The sequence below is a fragment of the Hemiscyllium ocellatum genome, chromosome 25 (assembly GCF_020745735.1).
Source record: "Hemiscyllium ocellatum isolate sHemOce1 chromosome 25, sHemOce1.pat.X.cur, whole genome shotgun sequence".
Taxonomy (NCBI): Eukaryota; Metazoa; Chordata; class Chondrichthyes; order Orectolobiformes; family Hemiscylliidae; genus Hemiscyllium; species Hemiscyllium ocellatum.
The window spans coordinates 50,080,653-50,094,833 of record NC_083425.1 but is presented as its reverse complement, the minus strand read 5'-3'; the positions used below and the strand labels follow the sequence as shown (position 1 = coordinate 50,094,833).

Below are 14,181 nucleotides of genomic sequence, written 5' to 3'. Positions count from 1 at the left end.
GGAACCTCCTCCCCTAAAAAGCTGTTGTAGTTGAGAGGCAACAGAATTTTTTTTTAAATTGAAAATCCAATTTTTCCTTGGTTAAGTTGATAAGTTTACTAGGGATTTCGAACATTACTAGGAACTGGAAGAATGTGCAGAACTAAAGGAAGAAGGCAGGGGGACGGCATTAAGTGAGTTACTCATTCGGAGAGCCAGTGCAGTCATGAAGACTGAATGGCCCCATCATAATTCTGCAATATCTGGTGATGAAGTTCAAACTGAGATTGGGAAATTAAGCAAAGATATTAAATGCGGATAAATAGAGTTAAGATACAGATCAATCATGATATAATTGAACGGTGGAACAGGCTAAAGGAGCTGAATTGCCTGCTCTTGTTCTTTTGACCTGTTGGTCAATTTAAATGTCTAATTCTGAAGTATGGTCCCCACAACGTTACCACATAATTTATTATTACAACATAAACAGAATATTTGTGCCCAATCCTCAGAAGTAATTTTATTTCAGTCAATGGTATTTTTTAATATCTTCTTTGTAGAATGTGACGACTATCATCCCTGTGAGGGGTTAGGGCGACATGCCACATTCAGAAACTTTGGGATGGCTTTCCTCACTTTATTCCGAGTGTCAACCGGAGATAACTGGAATGGGATCATGAAGGTAAGCTTTTTCCTCCTAACAACATTCCCAAACTGTAACCTGCAGTGGAACCATGAAACCAGATTTTGTGGTTGTAAGCTTGAGTGGCTGAAGGGGGAATTTGGACTGAGTGCTAACAACCACAAGGCCTCCTTCAATAATAGATTAACAGAGATATTTTTTGAAGCCTGATTGTTTCCACGACAAAAAGAACTTGGAAACTAAGTGATTTTTTAAAAACAAAATTCAGTTTAAACCCATTACAGCAGAGTCAATCTCACTCCTCCTCTCCCCATCAACCACTCCAACAAAATCCTTTCCCCACCACTCAACAACCTCTCACAAACACCTTCACTCTGGAGTCACATGAAGTCTCGGGCATTAAAATAGGGTCACACAGGGAAAAAGTTTGGGAAGCATTGCGTAAGGAAATGTATCCCCTCCTGGTGTGTCAAACAGAAATTGTGTTGTCTGACACATTTCAGAACAAGGCTTTGACAACCTTTGTTCTCGGCTACAGAAGCTTTCACTGAAAGTCACCAGTCTCTAGTTCAGCAAATGTGATTTGATACCATTCCCTGCTGAAAGTGAGATTTAATATAATTTGCTAGTAGTCTTTCTACTGTCTTTCCATCTTTGAGGAAGGAAACATAACCAATATTCATATGGCACTTTGCAGATCCTCAAAAGAATGTTTCCCACTAATTTGCAATAATTAATTATTTTTGGAGTGAAGTCTCTTGTTTTATGAGACAGTTCAGCTGCTATTTCACACACACACAAAGTTTGCATAAACATCAAAGACAGAAATATCCAATTCCTCTGTTTTGGTGAAAATGCTGTAGACACTCAGCAGGTCTAACAGCGTCAGTGGAGTGAGAAACAGTCAGTTAGATAAACTTTCACCAGAACAGGAAGATGTTGAAGATGAACAGTTTTTAACAAACCGAGTAATCTGTAGTAGCCTTTTTTTTTGCCTTTTCATTGATCATTTTCTAACTTCCAGCTAATAACTTTCAAGTAACTCTCTTTCGTATGATTTCTCTCCTATTTCTGACATAGCAAGCACTATCTGTTTCCAACAACGGCTTTAGAAGCTGCTATTTTGAATGTCTTTAATTTGTCAAAATTCAGCACAACTGCAGAATCAACTAAACTTGCAAATTGCATGAATGAATTAAGAAAGAAGATATTACAAAATAAAAGCATCAGGGTAGAAGGGTGTCCTGGGTAGGAGTGCTGGACACAAAGTATCACATTGGTCCAGCGAGTATTCAGTTCCAGGGAAGCTTATAATCAGCAACTGATGTCATAGAGATGTACAGCATGGAAATAGACCCTTCAGTCCAACTCATCCATGCCGACCAAATATCCCAACCCAATCTAGTCCCACCTGCCAGCACCCGGCCCATATCCCTCCAAACCCTTCCTATTCATTTACCCATCCAAATGCCTTTTAAATGTTGCAATTGTACCAGCCTCCACCACTTCTTCTGGCAGCTCATTCCATACACGTACCACCCTCTGTGTGAAAAAGTTTCCCCTTAGGTCTTTTTTATATCTTTCCCCTCTCACCCTAAATCTATGCCCTCTAGTTCTGGACTCCCCAACCCCAGGGAAAAGACTTTGTGTATTTTTCCTACCCATGCCCCTCATAATTTTGGAAACTCCTATAAGGTCACCCCTCAGCTTCCGACACTCCAGAGAAAACAGCCCCGGCCTGTTCAGCCTCTCCCTATAGCTCAATCATACAGCACTTTTTACATTTCCTGCCTACGATTCATTGTTTGCCTGTGAAATTTTGTAAGATAAGAGGCTGAATTAATCCTATCAGGCTCCTCTCTCCCCAGATTTCTGTACCTCCCTTCAAATATCATCTCCCTTTCTGAAAAACAAAGTGTAGCTCTCTTGACCTCAACTATTCCCTTCTATTCAGAACAATTTTATGTAAAAAATATTGACCCCATCTCTCTTCTCCCTCACCCATTCAATAGGTTAAATTACTGATTTCAACCAATGTCCCCATCAGAATACTTCCTCATTCAAATCCCATTAATAACTATAATTAAATCTCATCTTGAATTTTTCTGCCCAAAATCAAAAATCGGTTTGGTGAATCTTGGTTCAAAAACTTTAACATTCTTTCTAAACTGAAACACCTAGTAGTTGTAATTTAGATTTCTACATAAAATTAAAGTAAGTGTTTTAATTGAGTCAAATGTCCATTGTACCAGGGACAGTTTACTGATATGACTGTTTAAAGTACATTAATTTAGTTCCATTGTTGAAAAAGCTTATTTGTTCTATCTTCATGGACTTGCATCATGTTTTCTCACTACTGCCATCCATATAATGGACTCTGTTTTCGTTTGTTTTGTTTTAACTGCTTTTCTCCCTCATTGGCAGGATACTTTGCGAGACTGTAGCCAAGAGGGCACCTGTTATAACACAGTGGTGTCCCCAATCTACTTTGTCTCGTTTGTACTGACAGCTCAGTTTGTGCTGGTGAATGTAGTCATCGCAGTGCTGATGAAACACCTGGAAGAGAGCAACAAAGAGGCGAAGGAGGAAGCCGAACTTGAAGCAGAGCTGGAACTCGAATTAAAAATGTTGAATACTGGACAAGGGAATGTGGACGGTGTGACATGGGGAGGTGGTGAAGGTGGAGATGCAGGTGACAGCCCTGGGAGTCCATCTGAGTCACTCCAAATCAAGATGGATTCGCCATTTTCTTTAGAGCCACCATTGGTAAGATACAGTACATTAGTTTGAATACTTCTCATCCATAGATCTAAAATGGAAATTGATTACACCATACAGAATTTCTAATTGCCAAAGTACACAGTAGAATGCATATAAAAGAACAGTGCACTAAAGAGTCAATAAGATCCTGAAGGGACCTGACAAGGTGGATTCTGAGAAGATCTTTTCCTTTGCTGGAGACACTAGAACTAGGGAACATAGCTGAAAAATATAAATGGTTTCACTTTTCAGACAGTTGTTATGTTGCAGTATTCCCTACCCCAGAAAACATTGGAGCTGGGTCATTGAAGTTATTCAGGGATAAGTTGGAGAGATTTTTGATAGACAAGGAAGTCAGGTATTTCAAATGATAAACAAGAAAATGGAGCTGAGACCAAACCAGGATCCCATCAAATAGCAGAGCAAGCTTTCAGGGCCAAATGCCCTCCTCCTGCTCCTCAAAGATCCCTTTCATAATTCCCTATTTTAGTCCTAGACATTCAGTGCTTTGCTCATTATTGATATCTTCATTGTTTTCTATTTTAAGAAGACATCCAGAAGTCAGAGTCTTATTTTTATATCGCTTTTCATGACTTCAGGATGACCCCCACTCCAGAAAAAAGTGTTTCACAGTCAGAGTATAGTCATTGAAAAGTATAGTCATTGTTTTGATGCAGGGAAGTATACTGCAAAGCAAGGTCTCGAATGCAGCAATGAAATAGATAACTAGGGAAGCTGTTTTAGATCGAGGGAACCATGTTGGTCAGGAGAAATCCCCTTTTCATGTTGAATGGTCCTATAAGATTTTTTTTACATCCATCCAAGAGAGTAGGTGGGGCCTCAGTCTAACATTTCATCCAAAAGATAACATACCTGTTCATGCAGCAGTTTTTATTTTGCACTGCCCTATGGTTATAATACAGAACCTCTATGATCCTCTGAAGTTATCATGGAGGGAATTTTATTTAAGCTGTTGAATGGCTTAAAAAGTGGGGTGGTTAAAGTCTTAAAAATCAGATTCCCAGATCAAACCTATCTCTATCTCGCCAACTTCTGGCTTTAACTGAGGTGGAATGGTGAGCAGATGACCAAACAGCTGTGAGAAGGGGAGTTGGTATTTCAGTATGACAGTGATACCACACTTCTTACTATTATCCAACTCTAACTCTGGACAGAGCCTCAGGAAACATGGCATCTATATCCAGATGAGTACTTAACAGGTCCAGAAGGTGTTGGCTTTTACACTTACTTCCTGGATCCAATGGGCTGTCTTGAGGACCCCCTGTAATCCCACAAGGTCTCCAACCCTCTACTCTGAGGATTACAATCCAGAATCAAAGGGGAGACGTTACCTGGTGGCAACTTGACAGATCAACAGCAGACCTTGTGGTTGACAAAGAAGGGCTTCTAATCCTAAATCAATAAGCATGTTTTAACGAGTGATCAGAATCAATGTTAGATAAAATAGGAAAAGCTTATTTACAGTCAAAAAACAAGGCTGGAATGCCGAGATTGAAAATTATGGGAAGCAACAAAAGAAGACAAGGAGAATAAAGCTAAATCCACTTGCAGATGGTATCATGCTCAATAGAAATTTTTTGTATGCTCAATAGAAATTTTTTGTGTACATCAAGAAAGGACAAATTTAGATATGACAATAGTAGAACATAAGGACAAAACTGTGTGGGTAGAATGAAAACAGATGTATTTCTACATATTCCAATCTGCCAAGCTTATATTCACTGTAAAATTTGACAGTATGAATTGCAGATGGAAATACAATGTAAGCAGGCAAATGTTGAGGGTGTGATTTAGGGACGCTGATCTAAAAATCATTAGAAACTAGAATGCAGGCTCAAAGTGACTTAAAAAAGTGAAAGAGATACAAGAGTTTAAGAATTAAAAGTAGTGGTATGCTATACAATCATATGGAACCTTGATCAGAAAAGATTTCGATAATAGAAACAGAAAATAGGAGCAGGAGTAGAGTGTTCAGTCCTTTCATGACTGATCATCCAACTCAGTGGCCTGTTCCTGTTTTTTTTCCCATATTCTTTGAACCTTTCAGCTCTAAAGACTATCTGACTCTGCTGTGGAGGTGCCAGTGTTTGACTGGGGTGGACAAAGTCTGAAGTCACATGACACCAGATAATAGTCTAACAGGTTTATTTGAAACCACAAGCTTTCAGAGCACTGCCACTTCAGGTCACCCGACAAAGGAGCAGTGCTCCGAAAGCTTGTGATTTCAAATAAACCTGTTGGACTATAGTCTGGTGTCATGTGACTTCTTACTACATCTAACTCCTTCTTGAAAACATTTAATGTTTTGGTCTCAATGGCTTTCTGTGGCCAAGAATTTCACAGACTCCCTGCACACTGGTTGAAGACATTGTCTCCTCATCTCAGTCCTAACTGGCCTATCCTTTATTGTTAGATGGTGACCCCTGGTTCTGGATTCCCCAGTCATTGGGAACGTATTTACCCCATTAGACTTTTATAGGTTTCTATGACACCTTCATTCTTCTAAACACCAGCAAACACGGTCTTACCCGATCTGGTCTGTCTCCATACATCCCTCCTGCCAAAAGAACATAAGAACGAGAAGCAGGAGTAAGCCATCTGGCCCATCCTGATGACACTTATTCCTGATGAAGGGCTTTTGCCCGAAATGTCGATTTTCCTGCTTTTCGGATGCTACCTGACCTGCTGTACTTTTCTAGCGGCATACTATTCTTGACATCTGGCCCATCAGGCCTGCTCCACCATTCAATAAGATCATGGCTGACCTTTGTGTGGACTCAGCTTCAGTTACCCACCCGCTCACCTTAACCCTTAATTTCTTTACTGTGCAAATATCCATCTATCTTTGCCTTAAAAACATTCAACAAAGTAGCCTCAACTGCTTCACTGGGCAGGACATTCCACAGATTCACAACCCTTTGGGTGAAGAAGTTTCTCCTTAATTCAGTCCTAAATCTGCTCCCTCTTATTTTGAGACTATGCCCCCTAGTTCTAGTTTCACCCAGCAGTGGAAACAACCTCCCTGCTTCTATCTTATCTACTCCCTTCATAATTTTATATGCTTCTAAAAGATCCCCCCTTATTTTTCTAAATTCCAATGAGTATAGTCCAAGTCTACTCAATGTCTCCTCATAAGAAAACCTTCTCAATTCCAAAGTCAACTTAGTGAACCTCTTTTGCACCCCCTGTAATGCCCTCTCAGGTAATGGGATCAAAGCTATACACAATACTCCAAATGTGGTCTCATCAGCACCCCTATACAGCTGCAGCATAACCTTCCTTGCAATAAAGGACGATATTCCATTTGCCTTAATTACCTGCTCCACCTGTGAACCAACATTTTGTGATTCATGCACAAGGACACCCAGGTGCCTTTGCACGGCGGCCTGCTGCAATTTTTCACCATTTAAATAATAGTCCATTTTGCTATTATTCCTATCAAAATGGATATCCTCATATTTACCAACATTGTACTCCATCTGCTAGACCTTTGCCCACGCACTTAACCTACCTCTATCCCTCTGCAGACTTCCAGTGTCCTCTGCATACCACCCATTTTAGTGTCATCCCCGAACTCTTAAACCATCTGTGTAAATTGTAAACAATCCCAGCATTCAGACTAGTGTTTTGTGCATTGTTTTGGCTATCTCACTTCAAGAAGGATGTGTTTGATTTGGAGGTCTTTGGGATTCCCAAGAATTATGCATCAGATGTGGAGGCTCTGAGCTATGATATGAGACTGTGTGGATTTGGATTCTGTCCCAAGAAATAAAGGAACAATCTGATTTGACGACTTAAAACGATGAAGAGAGTTTAACAATGTGCATCAATTCTTCATCTATCAGCTTCTGAAGCAGTTCATTTGAGAACCTCTGTTGAAGCTTTACTGATTTATTTTTAACTGCCTTGTCTCTGACTGTAAGGTTGTGTCCTCTTATCCCAGATTTTCAATGTAAAATTAGTGGATTCAAAGTCAGATCTGTGGCCCCGTATCTTCTGGAGATTGTTTCCTTTTTCCATCAGCACCATTTTTCAGGTGCAGCCAGTGGTCCCCAATAGAAACAAAGTCTGACTAGCAGACTTTCTTTACTGCTTCCCTGGTAGCTATTCCCCACAAATGATGTATGCTTCCTTTTAAAATTCATGTTGTCACTCCCAACTCAAAAATCACCTACCCTGTTCTTGTAGCTTACTGCCCCATCTCTAAAGCCTCCTCCTCTCCAATATTCATGGAGGTGTTGGTTCTTTTCAAGTCCCTGTGTATCCTTTCCACAGTTTCATGTTTTGGATCACTCCAACCAGATTTCTACCACCCTCGTCAGTCATAAATGGCATCCTATATGACTGTTTCCATAGTGCACCATCCCTCCTCCTTCTCTCTCTTTGACTATGACACGATCTTTCCACATTCTCCTCAACCTCTCCATGGTGGAGCACACTTCTCTCCTGAAAAACCTCTCTGTTGATCAACTCAGTTTGTTGGTCTTGTTTGCTTCCATTTTTGCTTCCATTTGATTCCTGAAGAAGGGCTCATGCCCGAAACGTCGAGTCTCCTGCTCCTTGGATGCTGCCTGACCTGCTGCGCTTTTCCAGCAACACCTTTTCAGCTCCATTTTTACGAAACCACTCAAAGCCAAAGCAGTGGTTTCTCTAACAAATGATGTGACATTATCCCCAAGGATCTAACCTTCACCTCTATGCTGTCATTTAGTGATATTGCTATTAGGTATGAGATTAGCTTCCACATGTTTCATAGAATCCCTACAGTGGGGGAAGAGGCCATTCAGCCCATTGAGTCTGCACAGACCCTCCAAACGACATCCCACCTAAACCCAATCTTCCATCCTGTCCCTACATTTACCATGGTCAATCCACCTAACCTGTACATCTTTGGACTGTGAGAGGAAACCCACACAAACATAGGGAGAATGCGAAAACTCCACACAGACATTCTGCTGAGGCTGGAATTAAACCTGTGCCCCTGGCAGCAGTGCTCACCATTGTGCCACCATGCTGCCCACAAAGTATGCTGATAGCATCCATCTCTACTTGTCCATCCTTTCTCTCAACCCTTTCACCACCTCTATATTGTCAGACTGTCAGAAATCCAATTTTTATTGAACTTCAGTCTCATACATATAAATGTTGGGATAACCTCAGCTCTTGTCACAAACATAGTACGTATTCTTTGCCAGTGATCACATTCCCTCCCTTTCTTACTGTCTCAGTTTCAACCAAATTATTTGAAACCTCAGAATCTTACTTGGCCAAGAGGTCAGCTTCCTTTCCCATGTCCTCCTCATCACCAATTTCGCCTTGTCACATTGCCTCCTGTTCCATTCTTAATTTATCTGCCACTGACTTCCTCTTTGATATTTTTGTCACATTCAGACTCCAGGGATTTCCCAGACAGCTTCTCATCCTCCATAAAGTGTCCAATAAATGCCAACTCAGCAAAGCCCTGTTGCTGAATTCTGTTTCACATCCAATCCGTTTCACCATTCAACACTGCCCCTTGTTACAAACAGGGTGTCCTTCCTTAATTTTTGTGATTCCAGGCGGGATACCCTAAACTTAAGCTCCCAGCTTAAGCAAAATAAAGCAAATTTTGTATTACATTCGGCCTCATTTTTTTTTAATGGAGTTGTAGAATCATACAGTACAGAAATAGACCCTTCAGTCATCCATGCTGTCCAGGTTTCCCAAACTAAACTAGTCCTATTTTCCTGCGTTTGGCCCATACCCCTCTAAACATAGAGTCATAGAATCATTAAGTTGTACAGCACAGAAACAGACACTTCAGTCTAACTCGTCCATGCCGACCAGATATCCTAAATTAATCTAGTCCCATTTGCCAGCTTTTGGCCCATATTCCTCTAAACGCTCCCTGTTCATATACCCATCCAGATGTCTTTTAAATGTTATAATTGTACCAACCTCCATCACTTCCTCTGGCAGTTCATTCCATACACACACCACTCTCTGCGTGAAAAAGGTGCCCCTCAGGTCCCTTTTTTATCTTTCCCCTCTCACCCTCAATCTATGCCCTCTGGTTTTAGACTCTCCTTCGCTGGGGAAAAGACCTTAACTATTCACACTATGCATGACCCACATGATTTTATAAATCTCTATAAGGTCATTCCTCAGCTTCAAACACGACAGAGAAAGTAGCCCCAGCCTATTCAGCCTCTCCCTACAGCTCAAGCCCTCCAATGCTGGCCACATCCTTGTAAATCTTTCTGAACCCTTTCAAGTTTAACAACATCTTTCCTATAGAATTGAACACAGTATTCCAAAAGTGGCCTCACCAATGTTCTGTACATTCGCAGCATGACCTCCCAACTCCTATACTCAATGCTCTGACCAATAAAGGAAAGCATACTAAATGCTTTCTTCACTATCCTATTTACCTGCGACTCTACTTTCAAGGAGCTATGGACCTGTACTCCAAGGTCCCTTTATTCAGCAACACTCTCCAGGACCTTACCATTAAGTACATAAGACCTGACTGATTTGCCTTTCCAAAATGCAGCACTTCTCATTTATTTAAATTGAGCTCCATCTACCATTCCCCCACCCAATGGCCCATCTGATCAAGGTCCCATTGTCCTCTGAGGCAACTTACTTCTCTGTCCACTACACCTCCAATTTTGCAAATTTATTAACCATACCTCCAATATTCACATCCAAGTCATTTATATAAATAACAAAAAGCAATGGACCCAGTGCCAATCCCTGTGGCACACCGCTGGTCCTAAGTCTCCTGACCGAAAAGCAATCCTCCACCACTCTCTGTCCCCATCTAGCCAAACCTTTCCTATTCATGTACCTGTCTAAATGTCTTTTAAATGTTGTAACTGAAGCTGCATTTATTATTTCCTCTGGCAGTTCAAACCATCCTCTGTGTGAAAATGTTGCACTGCAGGTCCCTTTTAAATCTTTCTCCTCTCACCTTAAAAACATGCTCTCTAGCTTTGAATTCCCCAGCCCCAGGGAAAAGACCTTTGCTATTCATCTTATCTATGCCCTTCATGATTTTTTAAACCTCTATAAGGTCACCCCTCAATGTCCTGCGCTCCAGCCTAACCAATCACTCCCTATAAATCAAAGCCTCCAGCACCATCTACATCCTGGTAAATCTTTTCTGAGTCCTCTCCAATTTAATAATGAACTTTCTGTAGCAAGGCAACCAAAATACAGTACTCCAAAAGTGACCTCACCAATGTCCTGTACAACCTCAACATGACTTCCCTATTGCTATTTGCTTTGGTTTGATTTGATTTATTGTCACATGTATCTAATGAAAAGCTTTGTTTGCAAGCAATACAGGCAGATAAGAGTAAGCAAGGACATATGGATCATAGGTTGAAAAAAGACTTGGACAGAGTAAGGTACACACCACACAGGACATGCACTAGGCAAGATCACGTTAACAAGATCAGCATTATTTGAAGTTAGAGAGTCCGTTCATCAGTCTAATGGTCAGTGGTCAATACTCAATGGTCTGAGCAATGAAGGCAAGCATGCCATGATTCATGAATCATGGACAGCATGCCATGAACTGCTGCAGTCCCAGATTGCCATTAGGAAAGGAGTTCTAGGATTTTGACCCAGCAACACTGAAGGAACAGTGAGGTATTTCCATGTCAGTGTGGTGAGTGGCTTGGAGGGGAACGTGAAGGTGCCCTTGACCTTCTAGATGAAAGCGGTTGTGGGTTTGGAAAGTGATTGTCAATGGTAATGGGCCTCAGAGCATAAAAATCCACAATGTCCCAAAGTGATTCATTCGGAATGAAGAAAATTAATCCTCCTGATAGTGATAATACCAGTGTACCACAAGATCCTCTTGCAAATATGCCCATGAAAACATAAAAAAATACAGCAGAAGTAGGCTGTTCAGCCCCTCAAACTTGCCCTGCCAGTCTATAAAATCATGGCTGATCTGCACCAGGCCTCAACTTCCTCTTTTGTGCCAGCTCATCATAGCCCTCCTCAATATTTCAAAATCTATTTACTTCTTCTTTAAATACTAGCCTCCACAATACTCTAGGCTAGAAAATTCCAGACATTCTCTCAGCTCTGGGAGAGGAAATTCCTTCACACCTTAGTTGTAAATGAGTGGCCCCTTATTCTGTAACTATGTCCCCTAGTTTGAAATTCTCCCACTGACGGAAACATCTTCTCAACATTCACCCTGTCAGGCCCCCTCAGAATCTTCTTTGTTTTAATAAGATCACCACTCATTCTTCTAAACTGTAATGAGTAAAGGCCAAAGTTGTTTAGCCGTTCTTGATAAGTCAACCTCTTCATCCCAAGAATTAGCCTAGTGGGTCTCTTATGAATAGCCTCCAAAGCAAGTACATCCTTTCTTAAATACAGTTAGAATGAGACTTCCCTAGTTTTAAACTCCCATTCCCAAGTGGTCCTATTTGCCTTCTTAATAATTTGCTGCACCAGTTTGCTAACTTCTTGTGATTCATGCAAAAGAACACCCAGATCCATCTGTGCTGCACACTTGTAGTATCCCCAATACTATGAGCTTCTATCTTGTGCAATAACCTTCTAATGTGTCACCTTATCAAATGCATTCTGGAAATCCAAATGCACTACATACCCATTCCTGTTTGTCATTTCCTCAAAGAACTCCAGCAAATTTGTCAAATTCAATTTCCCTTTTCAATCCATTCAATCGTGGCTGATAAGTTTCTCAACCCCAATCTCTCACTTTCACCCCATAACCCTTGATCCCCTTGATATCTTTCTCAGTCTTAAATGTACTCAGTGACCTAGCCTCCGCAACTTTCTGCGATAATGAATTCCATAGGTTCGCCACTCTCTGGTTGAAGAAGTTTCTCCTAAACGGTCTTTCCTTTACTCTAAGGCTGTGCCCTCCGGTCCTAGTCTCTCCTACTAATGGAAACATCTTCCCAATATCCACTCTCTCCAGTCCATTCAGTATTCTGTATGTTTCAATTAGATCCTCCTGCTTCCTTCTAAACTCCATCTAGTATAAACCCAAAGACCTCAAACATTCCTCATATGTTAAACCTTTTCCTTCCTTGGACCATTCTCGTGAACCTCCTCTAAACACGCTCCAGGGCCATTACATCCCTCCTGAGATATGGGGCCTAAAACCGAGCACAATACTCGAAATGTGGTCTGACCAGAGCCTTATAGGGCCTCAGAAATACATGTCTGTTTTTATATTCAAGTTCTGTCAAAATAAATGCCTTTATTGCATTTGTCTGCTAACTACTGACTCAATCTGTAAGTTTACCTTGAGAAAATCCTGGGCTAGAACTCCCAAGTCTCTTTGCATTTCAGACTTCTGAATTTTCTGCCCATTTATAAAATGGTCCACGCCTCTATTCTTCCTACCTAAGTGTATGACATCACACTTTCCCACGTTATACTCCATCTGCCACTTCTTTTCCTACTCTCCTAACCTGCCCAAATCTTTCTGCAGCCTACCCGCCTCCTCAACGCTACTTGTCCCTCTACCTATCTTTGTACAGTCTGCAAACTTAGCCAGAATGCCCTCAGTTCCTTCATCTAGATCATTAATGTATGAAGTGAAAAGTTGTGATCCCAATGCTGAGCCTTGTGGAACACAACTTGTCACTGGCTGCCACCCTGAGAAGGACTCTTTGATCCCCACTCTCTGCTTTCTGTCAGCCAGCTAAGCTTCTATCCGTGCTAGTACATTGCCTCTCAGGCCATGGGACCTTATCTTACTCAGTAGCCTCCTGTGTGCCACCTTGTCAAAGGCCTTCTTGAAGTTCAGATAGATAACATCCATTGGCTCTCCCCTTGGTCTAACCTGGCAGATTTGTCAGGCATGGCCTCTCCTTAATGAAACCGTGCTGACTTTGCCCTATTTTACCATACACTTCCAAGTATTCAGAAATCTTATTCTTCACAATGGACACTAAAATTTTCTGAAAAACAGATGTTAGGCTAACTGGTCTACAGGTCCCTGCTCTCTGTTTCCCTCCCCTTCCCAATTAAATGTTGGTCAAAATTTAGCAAAAATAGACAAAAAGGACCTCCTGACAACAACAACACTCTGCATGCAGACCCCACCCTTAGACTGATCTGAGTGACCAATAGATTCAGTGGTCCCAGCAGCGCCACTATCTCAGTAGAGAGCATTGCTGGTACTGCAGGCATCTTCTAAATGGAAGATACTCTCCTGCTGATCTCTGTAAATGAAACATCACCTGCCTACTCCTGCCCGCCTGCCCACACCAATGTGTTCTGATATAAGCAGTATATTTTCAGGGCAAGTTGAACTGTAATAGGTTTGATTGACCCTTGTTTATTTAGATATGTTATGCAGGCTGAGCCCACCCAGACACCCCTAACTAGAATGTGACCTCAGGATGAATAGGAAGATGATGGATTGGGCACGTCAACCTATTTTATATGCTGTCCTCCTGCCAAAGAGGCCAGCTGAAGCACCTAATATCCAGCCCAGTATTTCTGAACGAGTTAAAGAGGCCACAAACATAACAATCTGCTGTCCAGGTTTGGCTCCCAATATTATTCATTCAGAGGTTGATTTGCCAACTCCACAGTTAGATGTATCCCTGGAGGATTGATCACATGATCTCCCATCAGTAATGGCCCCTTGCCCATTCTCCCCTGCTTGTTACCCAACTAATCTGGTCCCAAAAACACCAACTATTCCCACAGCACAATGCCCTCCTTTAACCAGAATAAACCAAGCACATTGATTTGTCAAACAGCCAATATGCCCAGCTAATAATTGAAAGGGC

General features: G+C 41.5%; 1 protein-coding gene across 3 annotated transcripts in view; it reads left to right on the top strand.

The window, feature by feature from the left end:
- Positions 1-14,181, top strand: part of cacna1g (calcium channel, voltage-dependent, T type, alpha 1G subunit) — a 308,065-nt gene that overhangs the window by 259,430 nt on the left and 34,454 nt on the right. For all 3 annotated transcript variants that reach the window (XM_060844315.1, XM_060844314.1, XM_060844316.1), the window contains 2 exons: positions 540-661; positions 3,047-3,388. In XM_060844315.1, the coding sequence (XP_060700298.1) occupies positions 540-661; positions 3,047-3,388 (464 nt within the window). The remainder of the gene's footprint in view (positions 1-539; positions 662-3,046; positions 3,389-14,181) is intronic.